The sequence below is a fragment of the Manduca sexta genome, chromosome 11, assembly GCF_014839805.1.
Source record: "Manduca sexta isolate Smith_Timp_Sample1 chromosome 11, JHU_Msex_v1.0, whole genome shotgun sequence".
NCBI classification, from domain to species: Eukaryota; Metazoa; Arthropoda; class Insecta; order Lepidoptera; family Sphingidae; genus Manduca; species Manduca sexta.
Genome location: NC_051125.1, coordinates 12,191,399 through 12,218,141, shown reverse-complemented (window position 1 = coordinate 12,218,141; position 26,743 = coordinate 12,191,399). Strand labels below are relative to the sequence as shown.

Here is a 26,743-nt window from a genome sequence, read left to right as displayed (position 1 = left end):
CCCTGTATAAGCACTTCAAAGTGACCCGCAGACTGGAGAGCGATACGTACGCGTACTTAATTACTTATGTAAAAGTACTTAATATTATAATTATGATGAATATTGTAATTCATATCTTAGTTCATGACATTCGCAATAGAATATGAATTGATCGAAAAGATCACTAAGTCAATTAAACTAAAATATTATAATAATTTATTACAATATATTATACAAAATTTTAAATTGTCCGAGGTACACTCGTGTTATTTTATATGAAATGTATTCTGTAAAGTTTGAAATGTTTAATCAAATTAAAATTATAAACTCTAAAATGTTTGCCCTCCTCATGTTTATACATTTTTATTGAAAAATTAAATATATAATATCACTAAGTATAAAAAGTAACATCAATATAAACAATATTTTAAAGATTATTATGACTATTACCTCGAGAGATGCAATAATATTTATTATTTTTGCACCACACAAATTCTCAGTAAATGAAACTTTTATGTTTATGTTTAAGCAATGGTTTATTTTACCCACCTCGTTAACTGTTAATAAAGTATCAACATTCCTGTTAACTGCTGTAAAGATATTCACCCGCAGTATTTGTTTTGTAAATACAGTAATTAAATAAAATCGACAAACCACAACCCTTGTAGTTTCTTTTAAACTTAATAAATGAATATTTATTTATATATAACTTTTATTCACAACCAGGTTTAAACTTAGTCTTCTTATATGAGCGGCGCTGCGTACATTACCATGCGCTGTCAATTTTAAAACCATACTGAAGTCACGTGGACGGATTGCAGTACAGTTGAGTTAAACAGTGTTCGGAACGCCAGATCTAGTAGGTAATACATATCAAAGAGAATATAATCACGTTTTAGTAAATACTAGGTTTTGTTCGCGGCTTCGCCCGCGTGAAGGAGTTTTCCGGGATAAAAGTCCCAGTATATATTTTCCCGGGATAGTAGCCTATAACCTTTCCAGGGTCTTATACTATCCCCATACCAAATTTTGCTTTCTTGTACCACGTTCCCATGGGAACGGGATAAAAAGTATCCTATGTCCGTCTCCTGGTTCTAAGCTACCTCTTCACCAATTTTCAGCCAAATCGGTTCATCCGTTCTTGAGTTATAAATAGTGTAACTAACACCACTTTCTTTTATATATATAGATTATAGGCCTATATCGATGTTAATATTTTTCACTAAAAGAAAATAAAAGTAGTTAACTTTACACACTTCTTATAATAAAAGTGGTTTACTTAACTTACTTGGTGATTCAAAGGTTTGAATTTTTCAGCTACTTTTGTGGTGGATTGTATATGAAATATCAGTGAGGCTGCTATTGCAGCAGGGAACCGAATGAGGGTTCTCATTTGCAGCGTAATAGGTTTATATAATTATCTTTATTTTCTTTTCTTTTTATGTATAAAACAGCACAAATCAGAATCCAAAATGTATTGAATACAAAACAAATCTAATAAATTGTCAGGTGGCAATTTCAAAGTAATCTATTTAATAATAGTTGATAGAGGAGACGTCGGTCCGTCCACTAGCCTAAGAAAGTACATACATATAAAAGAGCGGACGCGCGACTCGCCACATTCTACTATAGAATTAACTAAACCAGTCTTTTGGAGATAGATTTCAGCATGCTATACACCAAATACATTTGTCTGTCAACCAGTAAACGGATTTATTTCAATAAACTTGTTAATGTACATCTACATACAAAGGAATAGTTTAGCTAATTGCTATACCACCACGTTGGAGCACATGACGTTTCATTATTATAATGATTATTTTTGCATAACGACACCAAGTTGATGTACAAATACCGATTTTATATAAATAGAAATTATGAATTTTATTTCTTTCTATTGACTTCATTGTCGTTGTTTCTACCGTTAGTGTCGCGCGTCCCTCCCAAATTTTACATTAAATATGCCGTACAAAACACATATTTCTATAGTTCCAGTTAAATTTCATGGTATTGCTGTCAAAGCCCGCGCATTTGTGACTTTATCAAGTTTGAGATCCCGAGCCACGATGCTTCAGTGCGAATAAAATGTATACCAAATAAATCTGATTAAGAATAATTTAAAAATAAAAAAAAGTCTATACATATAGGAACATATAGCTGTTGAATAAAAGAAATCGCAGCGTCTATAGACAGCCTATGTATACAAGCATTAGAGAAAACTTTACGTTAATGGGAAATAGTTGGATTACGCTAACCGCTGTATATATAATTTTAATCGATGCACCCGATCGCTTTCGAGTGTTTAGCCGACGCATTATCCTCGCGAAATGAGTCGTTTGCGTGTCGAGTTGATTTTTGTTGTTTTGTCAGATGCGAGAACGTGGTCTGAACTCGAACAAGTTGACAGACACGCGTCTGTTGTAACAAACGGCTCGTTTCGTTAAATATTTATACATTGCAAACAACGTAGGTCAAGTTGCACTCTCCCTTGTTATGATCGGGTATCGGTTACAATAAGTAAATAGGATACGATAGGAATGTTCAACACTCGACAGAAAAGGAGCTTTTTGTTTCTATTCCCGAACGAATCCTAGAACAGAGAGTATTTATAAAGTACTCGATTTATAACGCAAAATTATTGGTGTTTCACTTTGGAATACGTCCAATAAGTTTTGATATTTGAGTAATCATAGTGGAAGTCAAGTAGAATAAGCATGGAGATGTCAAGACAAATTTATAGGAATCTACGGTCGACGGATAGTCAAACTGCAACCGAAGCACAATTCGAAAACGTAGATAAGTGTATTTGTAATTTTATCCCATCGATCCAAATGCGACTGCGCAAAATATGGGGTGATTTTGAAATTAGCAACTTATTTGCGCTTATTTCAGTGTGCACTTGTATTCGACTTTATTATTAACGACCGTCTATCCGCAATATAATTGCAACAGGTATATCATTTTGCAATTACATAGTTCTATCTCGAAGCTGCCACAATATAAATACGAAATATTTACAGGAGGAAATCAAATAGAAGGGAAACACCAAAAATATTGTGTCTGTTATTGCTAGCGTTTTGTTGCGTGTAAGCAAGACCGTAGTTTAATTAATGTTTAGCGTTACATCTGCTGTTCAGCAGTTTTGTCATATTATTATTTAACTTAAATTCCTATAGGTTTGATACTAACTACAACACTTGTTTTATCTCATTGTGATGCAAGCAACAGATTTTAAATTCTGGTTGTCGAATTTGCGTTACTTAGCAGTAATAATTTCAAACCAAGCAATTTTTCTAGACAAAACCGCGCGGCGATCGCAACAAAATATAAACTACGGCCCATTATGTGTGTGTGGGTATACATTGTGTGTGTGTGGGAGCGTGCTGTGTGGTGTTGGTGTTGGTGCCTAGATGGCGTCGATGTCGACGTCGTCCGCGTCGTCGTCGTCGGCGCGGCTCTTGGCGGCGGGCGCGGGCGCCACGCTCACCGCCTTGATGGGGCTCACCGTCGCGCGGTCGTCGTACTCGATCTGCAAACACAACGGACACCACACTGTACTCAGATACATTCACTCTAACTGGACAGGTAATGATATTTGACATAAGACCGGGAGATTCTGTATTTGTCCTGTAATGCCAGAACAAACATTTTGCGTGGTTTTTTCAATGACATGCCTGGAACTGGATCATTTAAAGGTGATATACGCCATGCAGGCGACTCGTCGTAAAAACTAAGTTGAATCGATTTCGTGACATGCTTGAAATGTATGTCTCACCAACTCTACATTAAAATGCGATAAGGACAAGTGGACGAAGAGCAAACATTGTATACTTTAACGATAACCGCTTCCCCGGATTGCGACCTGAACCGAGCACCACGGCTGGTTAGTTTCCTTCATTTGATCCATGCATTTTTGCCTCCCATGATCTCTAATAATTCCTTATTGAGGGCCACTTGCAGTATGAAGCACGCCACGTGTTGCCACAAAAATAGCAAAACATGCGCTATGCGGGGCAGCGACTCGCCAATGAGCATGCGTAGATTCGGCGTGCCGTGTCATGATAATCCTATTTTCGTAGCTAAGCCCCTAGTCCCGTCCACTACACTAACCTCAATGTCCTCTGCGGAATCGTGGTCGTCATCGCTGTCGTCCTCCTCGGCCTCCTGCAGCCAGTCGAGGAACGGCTGCGCGCGCCGGCGTACGTCTGCCACCACTTCCTTCGACGCGAATTTACGTGAAGGCTTCGCGGCCCATTCCAGGATCGCCTTTTCTTCCACAATGTCCTCGTCGTACAGCAACTGTAATTAACGACGAAACGTAGTTAAGTAAATTATCACAACGTGAGCACTAAGCAAGTAGTTATTAAAGCACAACATTTTAATAACTACGTAGGGGTAGCATTAGCGCCATATTTTGTAATGTTTGGATGTTTTGTTTAAACCAGGTAATGTTTATAGGAATCGTGATTAGTGGCATTTGGCGTCTTTATCAGGTTGTTTGATAGGTTTGTGTGTATCGTGTGTATCGCGGTGCCGTACCTTGAGTATGGCGGGCACCTTGGGCAGCAGCGTGGCGTGGTGCCCGCAGAGCGCGGTGAGCGCGTGCAGGGCGCTGCGCTGCGCGCGCGAGTCGCCGCGGGTGTGAGTGTGAGGCGTGTGTATCGTGTGTATCGTGGTGCCGTACCTTGAGTATGGCGGGCACCTTGGGCAGCAGCGTGGCGTGGTGCCCGCAGAGCGCGGTGAGCGCGTGCAGGGCGCTGCGCTGCGCGCGCGAGTCGGGGCGGGTGTGAGTGTGAGGCGTGTGTATCGTGTGTATCGTGGTGCCGTACCTTGAGTATGGCGGGCACCTTGGGCAGCAGCGTGGCGTGGTGCCCGCAGAGCGCAGAGCGCGTGCAGGAGCACTACGCTGCGCGCGCGAGTCGCCGCGGGTGTGAGTGTGAGGCGTGTGTATCGTGTGTATCGTGGTGCCGTACCTTGAGTATGGCGGGCACCTTGGGCAGCAGCGTGGCGTGGTGCCCGCAGAGCGCAGTGAGAAGCGCGTGCAGGGCGCTGCGCTGCGCGCGCAATCGCCGCGGGTGTGAGTGTGAGGCGTGTGTATCGTGTGTATCGTGGTGCCGTACCTTGAGTATGGCGGGCACCTTGGGCAGCAGCGTGGCGTGGTGCCCGCAGAGCGCAGTGAGCGCGTGCAGGAGCACTACGCTGCGCGCGCAGAGTCGCCACGGGTGTGAGTGTGAGGCGTGTGTATCGTGTGTATCGTGGTGCCGTACCTTGAGTATGGCGGGCACCTTGGGCAGCAGCGTGGCGTGGTGCCCGGCAGAGCGCGGTGAGCGCGTGCAGGGCGCACTACGCTGCGCGCGCGAGTCGCCGCGGGTGTGAGTGTGAGGCGTGTGTATCGTGTGTATCGTGGTGCCGTACCTTGAGTATGGCGGGCACCTTGGGCAGCAGCGTGGCGTGGTGCCCGCAGAGCGCGGTGAGCGCGTGCAGGGCGCTGCGCTGCGCGCGCGAGTCGCCGCGGGTGTGAGTGTGAGGCGTGTGTATCGTGTGTATCGTGGTGCCGTACCTTGAGTATGGCGGGCACCTTGGGCAGCAGCGTGGCGTGGTGCCCGCAGAGCGCAGTGAAGCGCGTGCAGAGCACTACGCTGCGCGCGCGAGTCGCCGCGGGTGTGAGTGTGAGGCGTGTGTATCGTGTGTATCGTGTGTATCGTGGTGCCGTACCTTGAGTATGGCGGGCACCTTGGGCAGCAGCGTGGCGTGGTGCCCGCAGAGCGCGGTGAGCGCGTGCAGGGCGCTGCGCTGCGCGCGCGAGTCGCCGCGGGTGTGAGTGTGAGGCGTGTGTATCGTGTGTATCGTGTGTATCGTGGTGCCGTACCTTGAGTATGGCGGGCACCTTGGGCAGCAGCGTGGCGTGGTGCCCGCAGAGCGCGGTGAGCGCGTGCAGGGCGCTGCGCTGCGCGCGCGAGTCGCCGCGGGTGTGAGTGTGAGGCGTGTGTATCGTGTGTATCGTGGTGCCGTACCTTGAGTATGGCGGGCACCTTGGGCAGCAGCGTGGCGTGGTGCCCGCAGAGCGCGGTGAGCGCGTGCAGGGCGCTACGCTGCGCGCGCGAGTCACCGCGGGTGTGAGTGTGAGGCGTGTGTATCGTGTGTATCGTGTGTATCGTGGTGCCGTACCTTGAGTATGGCGGGCACCCAGCAAGGCAGCAGCGTGGCGTGGTGCCCGCAGAGCGCGGTGAGCGCGTGCAGGGCGCTGCGCTGCGCGCGCGAGTCGCCGCGGGTGTGAGTGTGAGGCGTGTGTATCGTGTGTATCGTGTGTATCGTGGTGCCGTACCTTGAGTATGGCGGGCACCTTGGGCAGCAGCGTGGCGTGGTGCCCGCAGAGCGCAGTGAGCGCGTGCAGGAAGCACTGCGCTGCGCGCGCAGTCACCGCGGGTGTGAGTGTGAGGCGTGTGTATCGTGTGTATCGTGGTGCCGTACCTTGAGTATGGCGGGCACCTTGGGCAGCAGCGTGGCGTGGTGCCCGCAGAGCGCGGTGAGCGCGTGCAGGGCGCTGCGCTGCGCGCGCGAGTCGCCGCGGGTGAAGCGCAGCAGCAGCGCGCGGTGGCGCCGCACGTCGCCCGCCAGCGCCGACCCGCGCACCAGCACCTCGAATATCACCAGCGGCGCCTTCGACTTCACCTCCAGCCTGCAACGCCACGACACATTACCACCGTGCTACACTTCGTTATCTGTTTCACCCAACAGTAAAATTCAAGCTCAACGAATGCAAGATAAATAATCAGTGCATATAATCGCAGTCACCTCTCAGCCTCGTGCAAGATCTCGTTGATGGCCTTGCCGCTGGAGAGGTCTCCATTGCTGGCGCGCTGCTTCAAGAAGTCATAGAACAGGTCCATGCGCTGCTTCTCATTCTTCTCGTTGTCCTCGGACACCGTCATGCTCTTCACACCCTCCGTCAAATCTGTAAACCATGACAATTACAACTGATTACAAATAAAAAAATACACAAAGTAAAGATAGCCGCCGACATGAAAATTTTAATTAATCTGATTGCACAACATGCTCCTTGTGTTTTAATGGAGAGATCTATTTATATTTAACCGCATATGTATAAAAATATAGTCTTATTTCGGGCTTTCACTACTTTGACAATAATACAGCGAAACCGTTGCCCGAACCAACTCAAACTCTACACTAGTTGTCCACAATGACACTACCTCAGTGGCGCGGTTGTATCTTGTGCGCAGTACGATACCGCTCTACGATCGGTTCAAATCCCGAATCGGTTAGTGATGTCAGTTTCTGGTTTTACTACTCAGTAACTCGGAGTCTATAATTTATGCTCCTGATGGTGAGAGGCTCACCCCTAATCACATCATGGGAACGAAAATGTTCGGCAAAATGCCTGAATGCAACTTTCCCTACAGTTTCGGTTATGAAGGCGTGATGTGCGTGTGCATAGACATTACCCTGCATGCGAGCCCGCACCGCCTCCTCGCTGACGTCCACCGTCCAGCCGTCATCATCCTCCTCGTGATGTTTAGACTTCTCCTTGTCCTTCTTGCTACTCTTGGGCACCGGCGTCGTCGGAGTGATCGGAACGTCACTCTCCTGCAACACATGTTTAATAAAAACCAGTTAATAAATGGACATGATCAAGTAACTTTCGTGTGTGAAGTAATCAAATGGCAAGCCGACTTAGGTTACACCTTGCCAGATTAACATATAGGCTACTCTATCTCGTTAAATTGCTCCGGTGGGAAATATTTCATATTTTTATGTAGATGGCGCTTGCGTGTTACGTAATGGCACTATGGATAGTTACCATGGCTAAGGGATGTTTGTTCTGGGAAAGGCATTCTATGCTGATGATGCCACAAGCAACATCTTGTGTGTCATGAATCTGTGGCATAGGAATAGAGCTGTAGAGGGTGTTACACATACGTTCTTGGCGTCATTCTCCTGTCCATCGTGGTTGCCGTTCGCGTTGGCGCCGGGGCCGGAGCGCTTCGACCTCTTGCCGCGGTTGCCCTCCGTCAGAGAAGAACCCTGCACGTGTCAACATAAGTTACTGGTTGTAGTTAATACACAGTACACACATATAGATCTAAAATTTTAATGTAGTCAGTAGTGTAGTGTTTGTTCAAGTAGTATACTGGCTGAAGGCTTATCAATTTGCCAGGATGGAATATATTCAGTTTGACCATGCCCTTACATGAATCATATGAGGCAGGTGCAATATACATTTTACACAATTCTTTATATAGAATTGATTTGGCTTTGTTTTTAGGACCAGCTGGCAAATTACGTTAGAAAACTCTGATTAGCAACTATGGAAACCAGGATATGTTACAGCATAAGTCATATACACTACAAGTTGGTCAAAAAGATCTTCATAACAAAATCTGGTAACCAGCAGTGGAAGAGATTTCTTCACCCACCTGGACAGCAGGGTCAGCGGCGGGCGGGTTCTTCAGTATGAAGGTGTTGAGTTTGTGGTTGAAGTCGAGCTGGCCGTGGTACCCGCAAGCCTTGCAGCCCTGCGAAATAGTGTTCCGCTTGGTGGACACAATCAGCTCCGTCTCGGGGTTATCGCACTCCGGGCACAGCACGAACTTGCGGATGAACCTGCAGCATCACGACACTCACTTCAGTTTACTGGTTAGTGCAGAAATGACGTTTCAACAGATTAGACTCTTAACAATGGACTATTTTTCACTGATGCCCATCATTATCAAACTATATCACTCTACTGTAAGATAGGCCGTTTGCAAAGCACTCTATTGAGACTGATCTTAGATTCTTGTTTCTCCAACTGCTGCCATTCATTTTATGTATGAGGCCACCGCACCTAGTCTTTTTAACGTTTTTTCTTCTAACGTTTTTTCGGCTGATTGGAACGTGATCCAGTATGAATGTTTGCATTATTGTGAAATTAACTCATGATACCGCATATTTCATGTAGTTATTATCTGTTTCATTTTTTACTATAGTTATATATTGTTATTATTAACTTAATTAGTGTAATTGGTTTATCCGTTCTAATTGAAATAAATAAATAAATAATAAATAAATAAATAAATTGAGGCATCCTACACTATATCTTAATGAAAGAACCTTTCTGCCTCTTTTAATTTGGCTAATATCTATTAGAAAAGTTTACCTTCGAAAGTCGATAACATAAGTATTGTAAACCCATTTGTGGTACTCACCCGTCCAGCAGGTCCTGCAGCTTGGCCGAGTCGTGGCTGCCGTTGACGATGAACCGCTCGTTCTTGAAGTCGAACTGCGTCTGAGCGCCGAGCTCGCAGCCGAAGTACTTCGTCGGGTCTGGAATCGGGATTCGTTCTTATTGAGTACCAGAGGTACTTGTGATGCAGATGCTGTCGTGTGCCATTCGTCTTCAATATGGATGTACCAGCTCGACAAGACAGCGTCACAGAAAACCAAAGGAATTAGACAGCTTTGTAGGTAGACTACATACGATCAGTTTGCTACGAATCAATAAATCTTAGCCCAACTCATTTTTATTTTAAGATCATCAATGTATCCAAATTGCGTTGTTTATCTAGATCAGACTGCACAATTTCGAAAAGAAAACAATGTCAAAGCAAGTATTTACCCAGGATGGGTAGTGCAAAGTATAATTCCCCACACATGTGGCAACACCGATAGCTATATTCAATAACTTACATTTCTGAAAAAACCAGTATCATCCAGCAGAGAGAAAGAAAGAGAGAGAGAGAGAGAGAGAGAGAGAGAAGAGAGAGAAAGAGAACGAGAAAGAGAGAGAGAAAGAGAGAGATTTATTCAGCGATAGAAATTTATCTAAATGCTGCTATATCCCATCCATCAGGCGCTGGATAGACAATAATAAATACTCACAAGTGGCTGGCCTGCCGAGCGCCTTGGCCACTTCCACCATGTTGACGATGACGGTCTTGATGCCGTTGCCTTTGCCCTCCACCTTAGCGCATATCCGCGGCATCTTGTACCGGTAGAACGCGTCCGACACGTTCCTGTTCACGTTCACCGACCCCATCTTGACCGATTATTGTACAACTACTCTTCTTAAATATTATATTCTACTTGGTTTGGGGGTGACGTTTTGATTTTTACACTGGATCTGGAAATTGAAAAAGAAATTTATGAGTATGGCGTGTCAAGATTTTCTTGCTGTTTTAATATGCTAGATGGTCCGTAGTAGGTGTTAAGTCCTCCTGGATAAATACCACAGATCTGTCTACAAGTGTACAAGTACTATTGTATTATAGTTTGAACATTATTAAAAACAAAGTAGAATGTAATGTCAGGGTGACGAGAACACTAAAACCCTGGAAAGTTATGAAATCCCTAGTTCTTAACTCTTGGTCTCTCGGCGAGCCAAGACAGCTACATGACATTTGCGTGTGTCACGGGATTATAACCTTATATACTACATAATAAGGTTATTTTTCCGTCACACGCGTAGCTGTCAATGTTTGGCGGCAAACATTCAGTTACCTGTACATATTTGAAAATAAAATTTTGACAAGTCATGACGGGTTAATATGATTCTGTTAAGGGATAACCGTGGCGCTTATCATCAGGCTAGCGACTTGCTGGACTCGACAAAAAGGTACAGTAGACTGACTGACCAGTTAGTTGAGAAGCGTCTCGTGGTGTCGCGTCGGTGGCGGCGGAGCGGCCGAGCAGCCGAGCAGCGGGTGGGGCGGGGGGCGGGGGCGGAGAGCGCGGGCTCCCGCGACGCGCGCCAGTCACGTCTGCCGCAGCGGCAGCAGCTTCCGATGCCTGTTACTGCAAAATTTTGATGTTCTGCGAACAGACCGCCGGTGGTGAGGGCTCGGCCGCGTCCTTTGGGGCCGGCGCGGGCTGACCGAGTTGGGGCAGACTATATCCATTAACCTTATGGTTGATTAACATACGGATGATTTTAGCATAACAAAATAAACATACACCGTTGAGTATTTTGTTATAGGCATACTATCAGCCGTACATTAATGCACATAAGGTTGAGTTTCATTTTCATGGATTTCGTCAATATTATTATGTCGCCACTCGGTTCATCCACGCTGACCCCTAGTGCTCGCGCTCCCGCACCACGTGCGGATCTGCATTCCAACCGACCGCCCATATACAAGTACAAACAAATCCTCAAGAGCAGCCTACGGAGCGTCTTAGCGTTGCTTAGCTTAGTGTACAGATTCTATATCCAAAATGGACCTGATTTTGTATCTGTCTATGCATGGTTTTGCACCGTAGCGGCTTATTTCAGTTTCACCCAATGAACGCCCTAAACACAGGCTGGTAAAATTTTCTGGATGGACGCAGTCTCACTCGTTAGTTTGAAGATACAGTAAGGTCAAGTAACAAGAAAATACACTATTAAATTCTTTTTGCTGCTCTAAGTTTGTAGCCTCATCAGATCTATACGGCCTTTGTCTTTGATAGTACTCTCAAACCGCTTGTGATAATCTGCAGCCTGGTCAAAACCTATTATAGTTTATAACCCAGACCGATAATCGTAACCCTAGGCACTATTGCCGTGACGAGTTGTTGGTGGTGGCTGTGGTACCTGCGCGCAGTATTCCTGGTTGTGTGAAGCGTCATGCACGCTCGACGGCTGCCGGCCGCTGTTCTTGTGGCGACACACCGACTACTCTCCGCGCACTGTACTGATGTCTCTGTAACAATACAGAACGGTACCGTTACTATACTGCTATATATATACTTGAAGAAGTTACTAGGTCTTTTGAGGAAACCCGTCGAAATAGGAGCCGTGAAGTCCATCTCTGCCACTAGAAATAGAGTCTTAGTAACTGGTGTCTTTATTTGAAAGACATTATAATGTTATAATTGTAATTACGAAACAACTAAGACGAGCTTTTCCCGCTCTTTATGACCTAAGCTTCCCAATATAATTATAAGCCTCATTTCTTGGTGTCAATTCATTAAGTATCACCGCTTTGTTCATAAACATTAAACTAAGCTAAAATTTAGTCAACGTGTCACGAGTTGTGTAATTATTTATTATTGGTCTGCATGTCGTAAAATTCATAATATGCAAGTGTGTTTCTATGTAACTTTCCAACCATGTAAACAAACATTAGTAATTATACTCGTATGTAATTATAATCTGGTAAGTAACAGACCGCATTTTATCTCACGAAGCATATTTTGTAGGTAGTACCAAAAAAAAAATTCAAAGTTAACATTTTCAGTAACGCATTTTTTTAACTTAAAAACCATTCACCAAAATTCTTACCAAATATCAATAAACCAGTCACATATCGCAGTTTCGATACTACATAGGTTAGAACGGACACGTATTATGTATTACGTACAAAACAATAACAAGCCGCGACACGAATATAAGAGACCTTCGCGCGGCGCAATGTCGCCGGTAGACGCGCACATACGCGCATGCGCGTTCAACTGTGTGCGTTTGCAGTTTGGCTGGCTTGCGTATTGTATGCTACTATAGTTATGCCCCTTAGATAAAATACGTTTCTACAATAGTAAATGCTGATAGAAAACACAAAAAATGTATGGAATGACATACTTACTGTATCGCTAAGACTATCGCTAGGATATGTCATTGTCACACACACACAGTTAGCGTTTACGATTGTAGAAATGTAACTTGGTTACAGAGCGGCCTCTAGTTTTCGAGTTATAACCGATTGTGAAACATTTTTCGAGACGAATACCTACAAAATTACCTATATAGCTAATTTGCCCCTTTGAACGGGAAATATTAAACTAAAAAGTACTGAATCATAGAACCGGTGAGTTACTGGGTAGGTTCCGTAGGTACAGCAGCTACTAAGGCTCGGATTGTCTCCGAATGGTGACACTTCAAAAAAAACTTTCTCACTATCTTTATACCTTTTTTAATATCGTATCGAGCCTGTGCCGTGCAGTGTGAACGCACCTCGTCCGGATCGGGTCGCTCGTATACATTTTATGTGCTTGCGTTAGCACCGCGGTGATATGAAATGTTATTGAAATCTGAGCGGTCGCGGGCGCCGATATCGACCGCCAATCATGTGCGATTCGACGCGCTTTGTGCTCTCTCGAGTTTTCTTTGGAGAAAACCTACCTTTCTTGACATTGTGTACCTTTTTTCTTGTATGTATGTCATGTATAGTATTAAGTTTGTATAATGAGTGTAGTATAATAATATCAGCCCTGTATTATATACTTGCCCACTGCTGAGCAAGGGCCTCCTCTACTACTAAGAGGGATTAGGCCTTAGTCCACCACGCTGGCCTAGTGCGGATTAGTAGACTTCACACACCTTCGAAATTCCTATAGAGAACTTCTCGGATTTGCAGGTTTCCTCACGATGTTTTCCTTCACCGTTAAAGCGAACGATAAATTCACAAAAAATACACACATGATTTTTTAGAAAAGTCAGAGGTGAGTGCCCTTGGGATTTGAACCTGCGGACATCCGTCTCGGCAGTCCGTTCCACACCCAACTAGGCTATCGCCGCTAGAGTGTAGTATAATAAAGTCTAAAACCATCAACACGTCTCAACTCTCAACACATGTTCATCCTCCATTTCAATAAACGGGGTATAGTTTATCAAGAAAAATTATTGTGAAGTTGACAATTGAGTTCTACCGTGTATAGGTACACGACAATCTGACTTCTAGACATGTCTTGCAAGAAGTTCGAATTTGTATAAAATTATTGAAATATTCACACTAGTGTAAACGTATATGAAAGTTTTTGCGCACTATAGTTCTGCAAGGACTTGCTAGCCTATACTTAAATTGAGTAAAATTAATATAGAACGTAATATGTCACATCTATATCCCTTAAGTACAGGTAAAGGTGTATAAATTGTGTACACGATACGCTGTAACATAACGTAGCCAGCAGGAGCTGAGCCCGTCACAATATCAACAAAATCGCGTGTATTTCATTGATTCTGAAAACTTGAATCAAACGGCCTGGAACACTGCACCTAAAACTAAATTACACTTACTTCACGTCATATAAATAGCCATGTGAAGTTATTGTTTATAGTTACACGGGTAATTAGATACCGAAGCGATAACCGCACGGAACCTTGATCTTACACAATACGATGGCCGGAGGTGCGTCTGATATCTGCACTGAGACAGGAGTATAGATCAAGGCTTAGTTGGATGTGGAAATACATTAAGGGCAGATTATAAAGAGCTTTACACTAATGACCTTACGTAGTCTAATTGACACCGTCGGCCAAAAAGGCATCTACACGAAATCATTGCTCCAGCTGTATTTACGTTAGTATGGTTTTGTTAAATGCATGAAGTTACTGCCAATTCTCGTCTGATTTAAGTAACTTTGAAATTAAGACCGTATACACTCAAGAGATACTGTCTGCTTTAAAATTATTATTATGTTTACAGTGCGAATCAGTTAATTCGTAGTGTAATATTGGTGCAATAGAGCAGATACATTATTGCCGTAACTCTGTTAATCACGAAGCTCCAATGCCTGAGAACAATAAGCATTAGTTTTCAAGTTTCATGATGTAATTGAAGATTCATGTACATATTATTTCGTTCCCAATTTTCACACTATAAACTCGGTAAAAATATTGAGCAAAAACTTCCAGATATGTGAACACTAGGAGAAATAATTCTATACACAAGGAACTTGCCGCTAGTCCTGCAAGCTATAAAATTTGCAGAAGACAACTAGTGTTGTTTACACAGTAAAAATCGCTGGCGGCGGTCAACTTCTGCTAGTTTTCTTGCTGATCTAACCCTTGCTTTAAGATTTGCATGCAAGTCGATCCGGAATCGGTTCCGCGCGTGACCGGTCCGCCATCCTCAAGTGTAGTGATGCGGTAAGAATGCAGACACGGTCGGTGGTGGTGCAACACCAGGCACCCCTCTCCTCTCCCTCCCATTCCGCGCCCTATTCTTGACATTTAACCCACATGTAAATGGCAAAAACTAGCTATAAACTCATACTGCAATGAAATACTCAAATTTAAATGAAAATTGGGCTGAAAACGTCTGTCCTACGCATTTAGAAATGTAAATCGATCGTTCTATTTTTTTATTTACAATTCTTACCAATACAGCCAATCTATTAAAACAACATTTGCAAAATCAAGCAATTGTAATGTTTTTCCTCCTAAATTTTGATCTAATCTTATAAACCTTAAATTATCCCAATATATAAGTGATATTAAGTAACTGATGATAATACCAGTTATCCGAAACGTGGGTTTAACTGCATGTGATACACACGGTTAGATGTATGATAAAGACGTTATCGATTCGGCGGATTAAATAATATCTGACATACTGACAAAATGTTTAATATCTTCTTTAGAGGGTTGGTATCGGGTTTTTTATAAACAGAAGGAGAATATACATAGATTCTTTGTATTTAGTGAAATATTATTAAAATTGCACTCTTTCGGACAGAAAATTATTAGTCAACGTAGCCTGTTAAATATCTCTTCATATAGACCCAACTACACACAGCAACACCATCAATACAAATTCAACGTGCGTCACCTCATATGACTCACAACATTGGACATTGTTGTGCAACATTGCCAAACACGTCGAGCGTCACGTGTTCATCTTTTATTGTTGCCAAAACAGTACATGGATGCGGTTAGTAATATTGACTCGCGGACGTACGTCGCGGACTGCGCCGTTGCGCATTGCGGCCTGGGTCTTGTTAAACGGGTGGCCCGCGGCGTAGTCTTTCCGGACTACGTTTGATAACAATGCGTCCCTTCGACACATGTTTATAGCTCAGCATGTGTTGCCGCATTACTCTAGGATACATGCAACTTTGCCGGCGTGGAGGCACTCGCGGCGCTGAAGCTGTTGTCAGTGTGACATGAATCGAAATCGGCTGGTCATCTGACAATGGATTGTAGACGGTTATCTCACAATTTAAACTGGCAAAGTTATATAATATTACATTATATTAAAGGTTATTGTTTAATAATATCCAAAGTAAGCTAGGATCGCAATCGTAACTTAAATTTGACAAAGACCTCTCTAAAATCTTTTCTTGTGTTGGAGCTTATGAAATACTATACAGTATATATAAAATATCACTTAAAACCACCCCAGCGAATTGTTATAAGAATAAACCACATAAGTTTTGTTCCGTCTCTATGTAGAGGTTTGAAAATCGGGGTTAATATGTTAAGTGACCTCTTGATAAAGGCTGCATCGGCCGAGGGTTCCGATTACACCACATTGCCTCATTGTTCTACCCTTGTAGTGTTATTAAGAGTCTATAAGAAGACAAATCTTGGGTTCCTTCCCCAGAAACGACAGTCAAATTATTTTAAAAGTGAACTACCTGATAGTAATTCCTGCAAAGCGACTAGCGTACGTCTCGCCGTCTATCACACGGTGTGAATTCGCAAATTGCAATGCTGCTTACCCTACGTCATGAACAGACTATTTAGTTTCATTGATCTAGTAGCAGGACATAAATCGTAATGCTGCGGTAGGTGCAACTATCAGTTAAAAAGTAAATGCAAATTTTGGTAAAATCAGACGATTTGCCAGGGATTGCAATTTGTTCCTAATATGGCAATATGCTCGCAAACCTCACATCGGTCACTAGCTTATGAATAAACCATGTCTCGCGGTTATATCTACTCACAACACTCCCAGAGAATCCCACCCGACCCGACGACTACTTTCTTAACTCTCATGTCGCGTCGGACCAGCGTTCTAGACGGCGGAACGCGGCGCGATTTCACCAACCGGCATTTTGTAAAAATAGCAAACTTGTGAATCGCACGGCAACGCACCGTGATTAGATTTTTCTGGCCGAAGTCAGAATCAATTTTTACTTATTACTAATTACTTCAAAATCATCTATTTGTTTATGACTGTTTTATTTCAAAAATAATAATATTTGTACTACACAGTAGTTGTTCATTGATCATTATTACTTCCAGTAGAATATATTCGCAATAAATCTGTAGTCACGAAAATCAATTTCATTAAAAGTAACTTTATAATGTGCATGATACAATTTAAATTTGAACATGACCACTGACAGATAGCTCATGGTGAAATGTTAACACCATTATAAGATGCTATTGTATAATAGTCTAGTCCAGACGATAGACGTCGTGCGTTCTGTCCAACAGTACCGAATTAAACACGGATGCAGCCGGTGGAACGCCAGTCGTTACAGACAGATCGACGTGTACATGTAAAAAAATAAAATCGTAAGAGTATTTTCGGCGTTCGTTGATCTAGAGCAGCTATGCTCAACCTGCGGCCTGTCGAAATTAAGGTAAGGGAACCATGAGCCTTACAAAATATATTAGAATTAAAGAAGCTTTATCCAAGATCATTTGAACTGTATTTTGACCTTATGAAAGTAAGATCTTTTAGCTAATTGTGATAACGTATTAAAACAGATTTAAATATTACATTATAAAAGACGTTTTTAGACCCTTAAGTATGTCATGATTTTACGTCGTGACCCGAGGCACCATAACCAAGACGTCTTTGTGCCCCGTATAAAAAAAGTTTCGAGTAGGTATAGCTGGTCTTAAAATTAGTAATTTTTTTATTACAATCCTTTTAAATTACTATATTCTCCACCATGGGCCGCGATAATCACCTTTTATTAACACCTACTTATTAAGACTATTCTTATGAGCCCAAACACACTTTGTATGCTGTAAGTTGCCGAGGAGTTGGGATGTCCCGCAGACTACAAGATGCAGCATCAATTCAAGGTTGCCATGTCTAAGAAATACCGCCGAAGTATTACCAAATTTCAAATCAATTGAACATGTGAAAGTACGAAAAGAACTAATGATCTTCAAACGCCTCAATAGATCTATTTAAATTATAGTTAACAACCATCTGAATCACACCAGCTTTCAAACAAAAAAAAACCGCATCAAAATAGGTACATCCGTTTAGAAGATATGACGCCGCAGACAAAACATACAATTACAGACCTTAAACTTATAGCACCCCTCTTTTTCGCTCTGGGGTTAAAAAACAAAGTCACGTGAACATAGCATGTTTGTCGCGATATGTTTAAATATTTGTAACTTGAATTAACTAATATCACTGGCATTGACGTCACGCACAATAATCCGCAATAAAGATAAAATAAACTAAACTAAAAATAGTTCAACGCGTATTGGAACAATATATTGTTCGAATACTTGATAATAACCCGCATTTTAACCTGCTATTGGACCATTATTCAAGATTTTAATAGGATGAGAAAAATCCGAAATTGTTCGCATATATAACTCTTGTATGGTCTCCACAGAAAGAGAAACACATGAAATATAACATGAAACATATTCAAAGATTAATGTAATCTGAGTTTTGGTTTTGTGTTCATATTTTTTAATGTAATAAAGAAATCAGCCAATCAGTTATTAGATAAAACATCAGAATTATGGCCGCTGTTGGGCAATCCTTAATGATTTATAAATTTCTTTGTGGAGGGCTAACTTAGTTCACACTGAAACAAGAGTCTCGGAGTCTTATTTATCCTTATTCGATTTTTTTATAATTACCATGATAAAGAATGAAATCTCAACCTGGGACAGTCAAATCGATACGAAAACCCAATTGTATAAAATTCCAAATGCTCACGAATTGGAAGTTTACAAGCATCAGTACGATCAACATCCTGAAACTTGACAAACGCGACGGCTAACAAAACACAGGATATTGTACAACAAGCTCGGATCCGTCCGTCCGTCCGTCCGTCCATCCTTCTGTATCCATACATCGCTAGAGATACCTTTCCAATATTACGCCACTTTGACGATTCTTTAAATTCATTCGTGCAACATCTTGCATAAACGTCCTACTAGACGCTAGTATAATGTATTATATACTAGCTGACCCGACGAACTTCGTACCGCCTAACAGTCGATTCTTTAATTTTTTTGTTTTTTTAATACTTATTCTGCTACTAGCTTTTGCCCGCGGCTCCGCCCGCGTTATAAAGTTTTTCGGGCTAAAGTTTTCTGTTATAAAAGTCACGCTATATATTTTCCCGGGAGCCTATGTTCTTCCCAGGGTCTCAAACTGTCTCCATACCAAATTTTATCCTAATACGTTGGGTAGTTTTTGAGTTTAACACGTTCGGGCAGACCGATGCAGCGGGGGACTTTGTTTTATGATATATTTTTGTAGAACTTTTAAGAGGAACAATCCCGTCATACATTATTGTTGCATAACTTTAACCGTTTACGCAGCGCACGCAACAGAAGCTCTTAAAACTAATAAATTGTCCCCGTTTTTGCATCATGTTTCATTACTGCTCCGCTCCTATTGGTCATAGCGTGACGATATATAACCTATAGCACTCCAGGAACAAAGGGCTATCTAACACAAAAATATTTTTCAGTTCGAACCGGTAGTTCCTGAGATTAGCGATTACTGCTCCGCTCCTATTGGGCATAGCGTGTTGATATATATAGCCTATAGCATTCCAGGAACAAAGGGCTATCCAACACAAAAAGAATTATTCAGTTCAAACTCCTAGTTTCTGAGATTAGCCGTTACTGCTCTGCTCCTATTGGTCATAGCGTGATGATATATAGCCTATAGCACTTCACGAACAAAGGGCTATCCAATACAAAATGATTTTTTTTAGTTCGAACCGGTAGTTCCTGAGATTAGCCATTACTGCTCTGCACCTATTGGGTATAGCGTGATGATATATAGCCTATAGCACTCCACGAACAAAAGGCTATCCAACGCAAAAAGAATTTTTCAGTTTGGACCGGTAGTTCCTGAGATTAGCCATTACTGCTCCGCTCCTATTGGGTATAGCGTGATGATATATAGCCTATAGCATCCACAAACAAAGGGCTATCCAACGCAAAAAGAATTTTTCAGTTCGGACCGACAGTTCCTGAGATTAGGCATTACTGCTCCGCTCCTATTGGGTATAGCGTGATGATATATAGCCTATAGTACTCCACGAACATAGGGCTATCCAACGCAAAAATAATTTTTCAGTTTGGACCGGTAGTTCTTGAGATTAGCCATTACTGCTCCGCTCCTATTGGGTATAGCGTGATGATATATAGCCTATAGTACTCCACGAACATAGGGCTATCCAACGCAAAAATATTTTTTCAGTTTGGACCGGTAGTTCTTGAGATTAGCGCGTTCAAACAAACAAACAAACAAACAAACAAACTCTTCAGCTTTATATAATAGTATAGATTCGGGACACCGGGTCACCTAGACAAATATTGACTTTAATATTTACACGATAGTAACGTCACTCAATTGTTTTGCCTTCCCGGAACCCTTCCACTAACACAAACTTTATGGTATGGTATTAAAGTCCAAATTGACTTAAGTATTATTACGAATCTTTTGTATGGGTATATAGAAAAGTGTTGTTTTTAGACGTTTTCAGGCAATTTTTTACATTTTTCTCTCCGTAAGAACCATCCTCGTACTTCAAGGATTATTATAAAAAAATTAGCGAAATCGGTTCAGCTGCTCTCGAGATTTACGCTTAGAAGACATTCAGCGATTCATTTAAATATTATAGATTATTTCGGTCCTGTAACTGTATATAACCCATTGTTAAGATCTGCTTTAAAGGCACTGTTGATATGTTTTAAGAGAATTTAAGCCTCATATCTAGAAACCTAAATTGTGAGTAGCAAACCTTAGACCCCTATTTCCAAACCTAATCATCTTTGATCCAACACCACCAATTGTCCAAATACGCCAACATTAACAATGCCACAAGCCGCACGCCCGCAGCGAGCGTCTCGTTTACCAGCCTGTGTGACCGCAAACGTGTCGCAGAGTGAGGCGGGCCATTCAAACCGTGGCGACTATGTGGGCCATCACAACGTCCCACCGTTCATTCATGTCTTTATTGTTTGCGTACAGACTGGAACGAGTTGCGAGCTTACGCGGATGATGTGGAGATCTAAATATTCTCAGACACGGAATTTTTTTACCATAACACCACGGGAGTGTCTACTATGGCTGTGAAACAGCTAAGGGATTCGGGACCGAGGTCTGTCGCGTTACGACTTCAGTGGTTAGGAAATTTAGGTTGGTTGAGTTTGATAAATAGACAGTGGCTGCGTTGAGCTTTAGCTCTAGGTAATCCATAAAATGTTTTGATGGGATTAATAAAATGAAAAGATTTGTTAATTTCAGACGATATTAGAAGAAGAAATGCATAATCAACTATCCTAACGATGCAATCCTCCTTACATCGTTATCGCTATCATTTTGCACCTTGCATCGCATCGGTGCATGATGCGAGTCGCGTTCGCAGCGCGGCGTGGCGGTAACGCGACACGAGCGCGGCGCGAGTGTGCGCAGGCGCAATTCGATCGCGACCCCAGTGCGGTCGTTGCGGAATGCATATTGGATAAACGGCGATTTTCAAATGACGCGCATGTGGGTCACACCGATTTTATATCACGACAAACTGCAAAAATAATTTTCAGTTGCATTCGGTTTGTTATGATGTGATCCAGAAGTCTCTAAGACTAAGGTTGTTCCTTGAAGTTTATTAATGCGAAAAAGTCACTTCATATATCGTATATCATTTGCCTTATGTAACAAACACGAAATCCGACCGCGAGTTCGAAGCCATCTTTACTTTCACGTTCAAGAAGAACTTAATATGTTATACCATAAACACCTCTTTCTGCGGGGCAAGGTTTGCATATTCTATAAGTCCGAGTTAGCTTTACGACCGTTCAGCCATAGTCAAACATCCGCCGTTTGCGTTCGCGGTACACAAAACATCCCAGTGGTATCGGAGACGACTTCCGCCGTAACGCGACCGATACCATTTGCCCGGCAAATGACGTTGCATTATAATATGGCCAGCACTTTTATCCTCTTACAACTAAACGATGAATATCATCACCGTTTTACATGCCGACCTGCTGGGCATCTTCTGTCATTATCAGGGTTAAACGTACGCATTGGTAAACTTCATATAGCAGAATCTCTCATGTCAAATTCTCACTTATATAACCTTTCTCAAGTTTTTTTCTACACCACTAAAGCGAGCAACAATTGCCAAAAATACAGATGTAACTGAAAAAAGTCTGATGTGCCTACTTAGGGTTTGCTTACGAATTACGACAGCAAGCAGTAAATCTACGATTATTTTAAAAAACACCATGTTACCTACCTGCTCGGTTGTGAGCTTATGCAATAAAACACAGCAGTCAGTCACCCTACCAAGACTGATTTCTCGTAAGTATAATCTAATTGTCTTAACTCGTTGAGTTTTAACGCATGCTGGCTAACGCGAGGTGATTTATCACCAAGGTGGATCGGGAACACAGTAATAAATACAACCATTACGAGACAATCATCGTTTTGGAGATATCTTATTACAATAATCATTTAAATTGAACCTTTAGCAAGTAACGAAACTTAAGTGCTCTTTTTTTTGGACCACTAAGGCTTTCAGAATCGATTACGCGAACGTGTTATTTGCCCTTAGAAAGAATCTAATTTTTCAGACTTGCAAAGAACTGGTTTTCAATTATCATTTTGAAAAGCAAGTAAGCCTCTTTATTAGTACTGGCCAGTTCTGTTGATAAATATGGTTTCTCACTTCCCCGTATTGCTAAACAGCGTAGCACTGGAGAGGCTTCGGTGCATACTTAGTCCTTACGGAATTATCATGAAAACCATCATAGGTTTTAGCTCCGGTAATAATCTATAACGGTCTATAATGCAGTGATGAAAAATCTAATGCTTTTCTGGCGTAGTTGTTAATAACTATTATAAATGGACGCTTAATAATACGAACTAAGAAGTCTTATACTAGCTAGAATTCTAGTTAACTTATGTAAGTAAAATATGGGTAGAATATATTTCCCTCATCGGCAACCGCACGTAATAAAGACGTAGTAAAGAATAATCCTACTTTCATAAAGGTCTATTTCAGTTCTGGTACAAAAGGAAAGCTGTCGGAGCGAATCTCAACGAAATTCATCAACGGTCATGATTTATAGTGGCTTAAGACTGTATTATATATCTTCTGTCAGATATAATTTTTGTCGTAGTTCGTAGGAAATAAAATGGAAAACATTAAGGGCAAGAGAATTACTTAGTAATGAAATGGTCATGCCATTCTTGTAAATCGCAGTAACATCATTGTTAGCGCTGGTCATAAATCTGGCTACTTAGGAAAAATGCACAATTACTAATAAATCAGTTTGAAAATCTGTTTTTATAGGAGACAAAGGGAAAGTAAAATCATCTACTGCGCAAGATTGATTTGATCTTGGGCCTACCGTCGAGCAAAATTAATAGACAGTAGCAAGCCGTTCTCTGGGGTCTCAATCCGGCTTGACACGTTCACATATTAACGTAGAAGAAATCTTTGGAATATATACGACCTTCAAAATACAATTCACTGGACAAACTAAAGGCTTGGCACACAGCAAGTTAAATAAGCAAAACTAAACACGTAAAGGACTCAAATGGCACAGGTTCCGTCTAAAGTCCCCGGGGTCGATTCGCAAATTAACAGCGTTTAAAACTAACGATGTACTACATACTGCGGCAGGAGTTGCAAGGTCGGAACAAATTTCACCCTTGGCTGGTCAACAGTACATAAATTCTTAGCGAGGATGGTGCAAGTTCGAGGTATTTTTGTGATACAATCAATAACCGAGAGCGATATAGGTTAGATTTATAACTTGGATGATAAATATTTTATCATAAACGGCAACAAGATTTTAGTTTAAAGTAGAACTGTACTGTACTCATCATTATGGACAGTTCTGCGCGTAAGATACCCTTGGACAGTCCTGTATGCGCCGAAGGCCTCCGCGGGTTTTGGTTGATATACCGTTGTAGAGTACACAGGGGTAGGGGACCCTTGTCCCTAACCTCTGTATACGAGCTTTGGACCGATCCAATGCTCGCTGGGATGAGGCTATCCCGAGTGTTGACATTAGGCCGTAGGACCGGTGAAACCAACATAACCGTTCTAATCATCCTCCAAATTATAGTAGCGATAAGGGGTTTTTATTGGCCGCGAAAAAAAAGTGCTCATCATACTGATTCAATAAATAATCTTAAGATAGGTATCTAATAATTTCACTAGCTAGTGGACAGAAAACTTATAATTTGAAGACAAAGAAAATGGAAGATATAAATGAAAGATTTTTAGGGTTGAGAGAACTACCGGTTACATTCAAGGTTAATGCAAAAATTTTTGCGGCAAAGCAAATAATCCGCCATAACTTAAATAGTACTTGGAAGCGGATAATGTGAAATAGCAAATCTTTACTGTAATAAACCGGTACTAACAATTTTTAAATGTGAGAATTTATTTCAAAACTGCTGTGTAATCGGCGATAACATTTTCAAAGTTATCAATGTTTATAATCATCACGTGCGCATGATTTAAGCACGCACTATCACTCCTATACTACGCTCAGAATCATGATTGATGTGTGTATAGCCATTAAAAGACTTCGTTCATGGATACGAATAATTTATTAAATCCTACAAAGAATGCATAATAGTATTTTTTCCAGGAAAAGGCCCTGTCATCACTGTGTAGCCGCGATCAATCAATGGGAAATGCAGTCCAATAACCGTTGACCAAAGACGTTGTATCTTTCGATGAGCTGAACTAATACTGTAACAGCTAGATATGAAGCATAATAAAATCACAACCGCTCATCGCTTATGACTCATACTAACGTAGTCGCATTGGGGGACAAAATCAGCAAGTCGCTTAATACAGTTGCGAACTCCATTTGCCCCCACGTAAACAGCTTTTACGCTGTGGTCCCAGACGGGCCGGACGTTTTGTCCCAACTCGTTACTGTCGGCCATTTTCGACCGGCCGAACTTGACCCTTCGACTTAAATTGTAAGAAGGATCATTGTATAAACAAGCCGTTTAACAACAGTCTGATTACGGAGATCGTGACTCACCTTTTGAAGGGAACTAGGCGCTTAGAGGTAATAAAAACTGCCATTGTGAGACCTGTTTTGTCCTTTGTAAGTGAGACGGTTTTAGAATTTATTTTGTTCTAGATAATGGTAGTATTGCACTTTGTTAATATTACTGGAAATGTACAATTATATTTTAAAGATTGGGGCTTATTTAAGGTGGAAGTAGGATCTTTCCTATCTATGCTAATGTCTGCTAATTCCAGGAACGCATCAATGGTTCCTCGGGTACTAAGGAATAATACTGATTTCCATGATACTTGTGATTTTAGACGACGATGATGATCATTTGCCACCAGATGACAAACTTTACCAACATCCATCATTACAAAAGTCCCATAAAGATGTGGGCATGGTTTAAGTTTTGCAGAGTATACCGAAGGGGTAAGCATCGCACGGTTACTCATATGCCCAAGGGAAATTATTATGACCTCATCGGGGAAAAACAGACCACACTTGGCTCAGAAATACATGCCATTCACGCTCGAATTACAATGGCATAATATTGTGTGTCACGCTGCAGTGGACTGCATCCGCACAACGCACCAAGACTTTAAAGGATTCGATGATAGATATACATACAAAGCTGTTTACCTCTGTATGCCTACACAAGATGTCTGGATTATTGACAACTATATTATAATATTGCGTAATCTATGTAAATAAAAAAGTTGTGAGATTGTCTTTGAAAACACTCGTAGGGTGTCGAATTTTAGGTATGATACCTTTAGATAGACAGTTTTAAGTACTTACACAATTGACCGCCACATCCGCAATGCTTGATCATACACGTGGACGAACACGTACACGCGAAGACGCACATACAAACACAAAACGCCACGTTTTTAACAGTGGAGCTAATCTCCGATGTCCACCACGATCACACATCAGGATCTATTCAGCCCACTGCTACAGAGACGGATCCTTGACATAGCCACAAACTGGCAAGCACAAATCGCCGAGAAACACACAACACGTGTCAAATCCAAAAAGTAACCATTTAGCAACATTTGCACAACCAATGTAAAATAATAAAAAAAAAACGACAAATTATAATCCACGTGAGTATCGCTCGTCACACATTTGTGTAAACTGATTGCACGAAGGAAAAAACACACTCACGCACACGCTTGCGGTGGTGACAGGCAGAGGCGATGACGTCACGCCACGCGGCCCGGAGGTGCCGAGGAGGACAGAGGCGACAGAGTCAAGGCCGCCGTCCGTCAGGTGTGCGAATTGAAACGATTGCTGGGGGACGAGTTGAGCGACACCACGATGCCAGCCTTTGACGAGTTGCGAACGCCCCGAGGCCTCTCGATTGGAATTGTCAAAATATCAACCGCCCGACTTTTTATTTACAATGGGAGTGTCTTACAAACACTAATTAATAAACAATGCCACTGGATCTTTTTGAAATCTATTGATTTTAGGCATACATTTATTTACATAATGTTATATAATACCAACGATAAAACCAGAAAAACGGGTAACAGGATAACTCGACTCTTTGATGATATTTTAAAGCATAACCTAGTTGAGGTATGGAACTAGTACCATATACGAAGTTCTTTCGAACTATGCGTGGCTGGTGGGTCCCAGAAGTTCATCTGTAAGTCAGTAGCGTGCACCAAATGTAGATGAGATTAGCTTGGGTATCGGAGTTGTTTGTAAAATTTCCACGCGTGTAACACACTCCCAACAATGTATTTGTTTTGTTTGTGTAGTTACGCTACCTCTTCAAATATTTTCCTTCACATCCTAAAGCAGTAAAAGCCTGTTCTTGCAAAAAGAAAAAAACTTGAA

The 26,743-nt window shown here is 42.0% G+C and overlaps 1 protein-coding gene across 11 annotated transcripts in view; it reads right to left on the bottom strand.

The window, feature by feature from the left end:
- Positions 1–1,439: 1,439 nt before the first annotated feature.
- The window catches only part of LOC115451283 (eukaryotic translation initiation factor 5), a 46,514-nt gene continuing 21,210 nt past the window's right edge, over positions 1,440–26,743 (bottom strand). For 5 of the 11 annotated variants that reach the window (XM_037437650.1, XM_037437654.1, XM_037437658.1 and 2 more), the window contains exons 3-13: positions 11,549–11,657; positions 10,611–10,788; positions 9,859–10,099; positions 9,186–9,303; positions 8,415–8,601; positions 7,918–8,022; positions 7,443–7,584; positions 6,775–6,934; positions 6,451–6,658; positions 4,090–4,278; positions 1,440–3,508 (exon numbers count right to left, since the gene is read on the bottom strand). In XM_037437650.1, the coding sequence (XP_037293547.1) occupies positions 3,386–3,508; positions 4,090–4,278; positions 6,451–6,658; positions 6,775–6,934; positions 7,443–7,584; positions 7,918–8,022; positions 8,415–8,601; positions 9,186–9,303; positions 9,859–10,015 (1,389 nt within the window). In that variant the 5' untranslated portion in view covers positions 10,016–10,099; positions 10,611–10,788; positions 11,549–11,657 and the 3' untranslated portion in view covers positions 1,440–3,385. Of the gene's footprint in view, positions 3,509–4,089; positions 4,279–6,450; positions 6,659–6,774; positions 6,935–7,442; positions 7,585–7,917; positions 8,023–8,414; positions 8,602–9,185; positions 9,304–9,858; positions 10,100–10,610; positions 10,789–11,548; positions 11,658–25,693; positions 26,012–26,743 lie in introns of those variants that run through there. The other 6 variants (XM_037437651.1, XM_037437653.1, XM_037437659.1 and 3 more) reach the window with 4 other exon arrangements.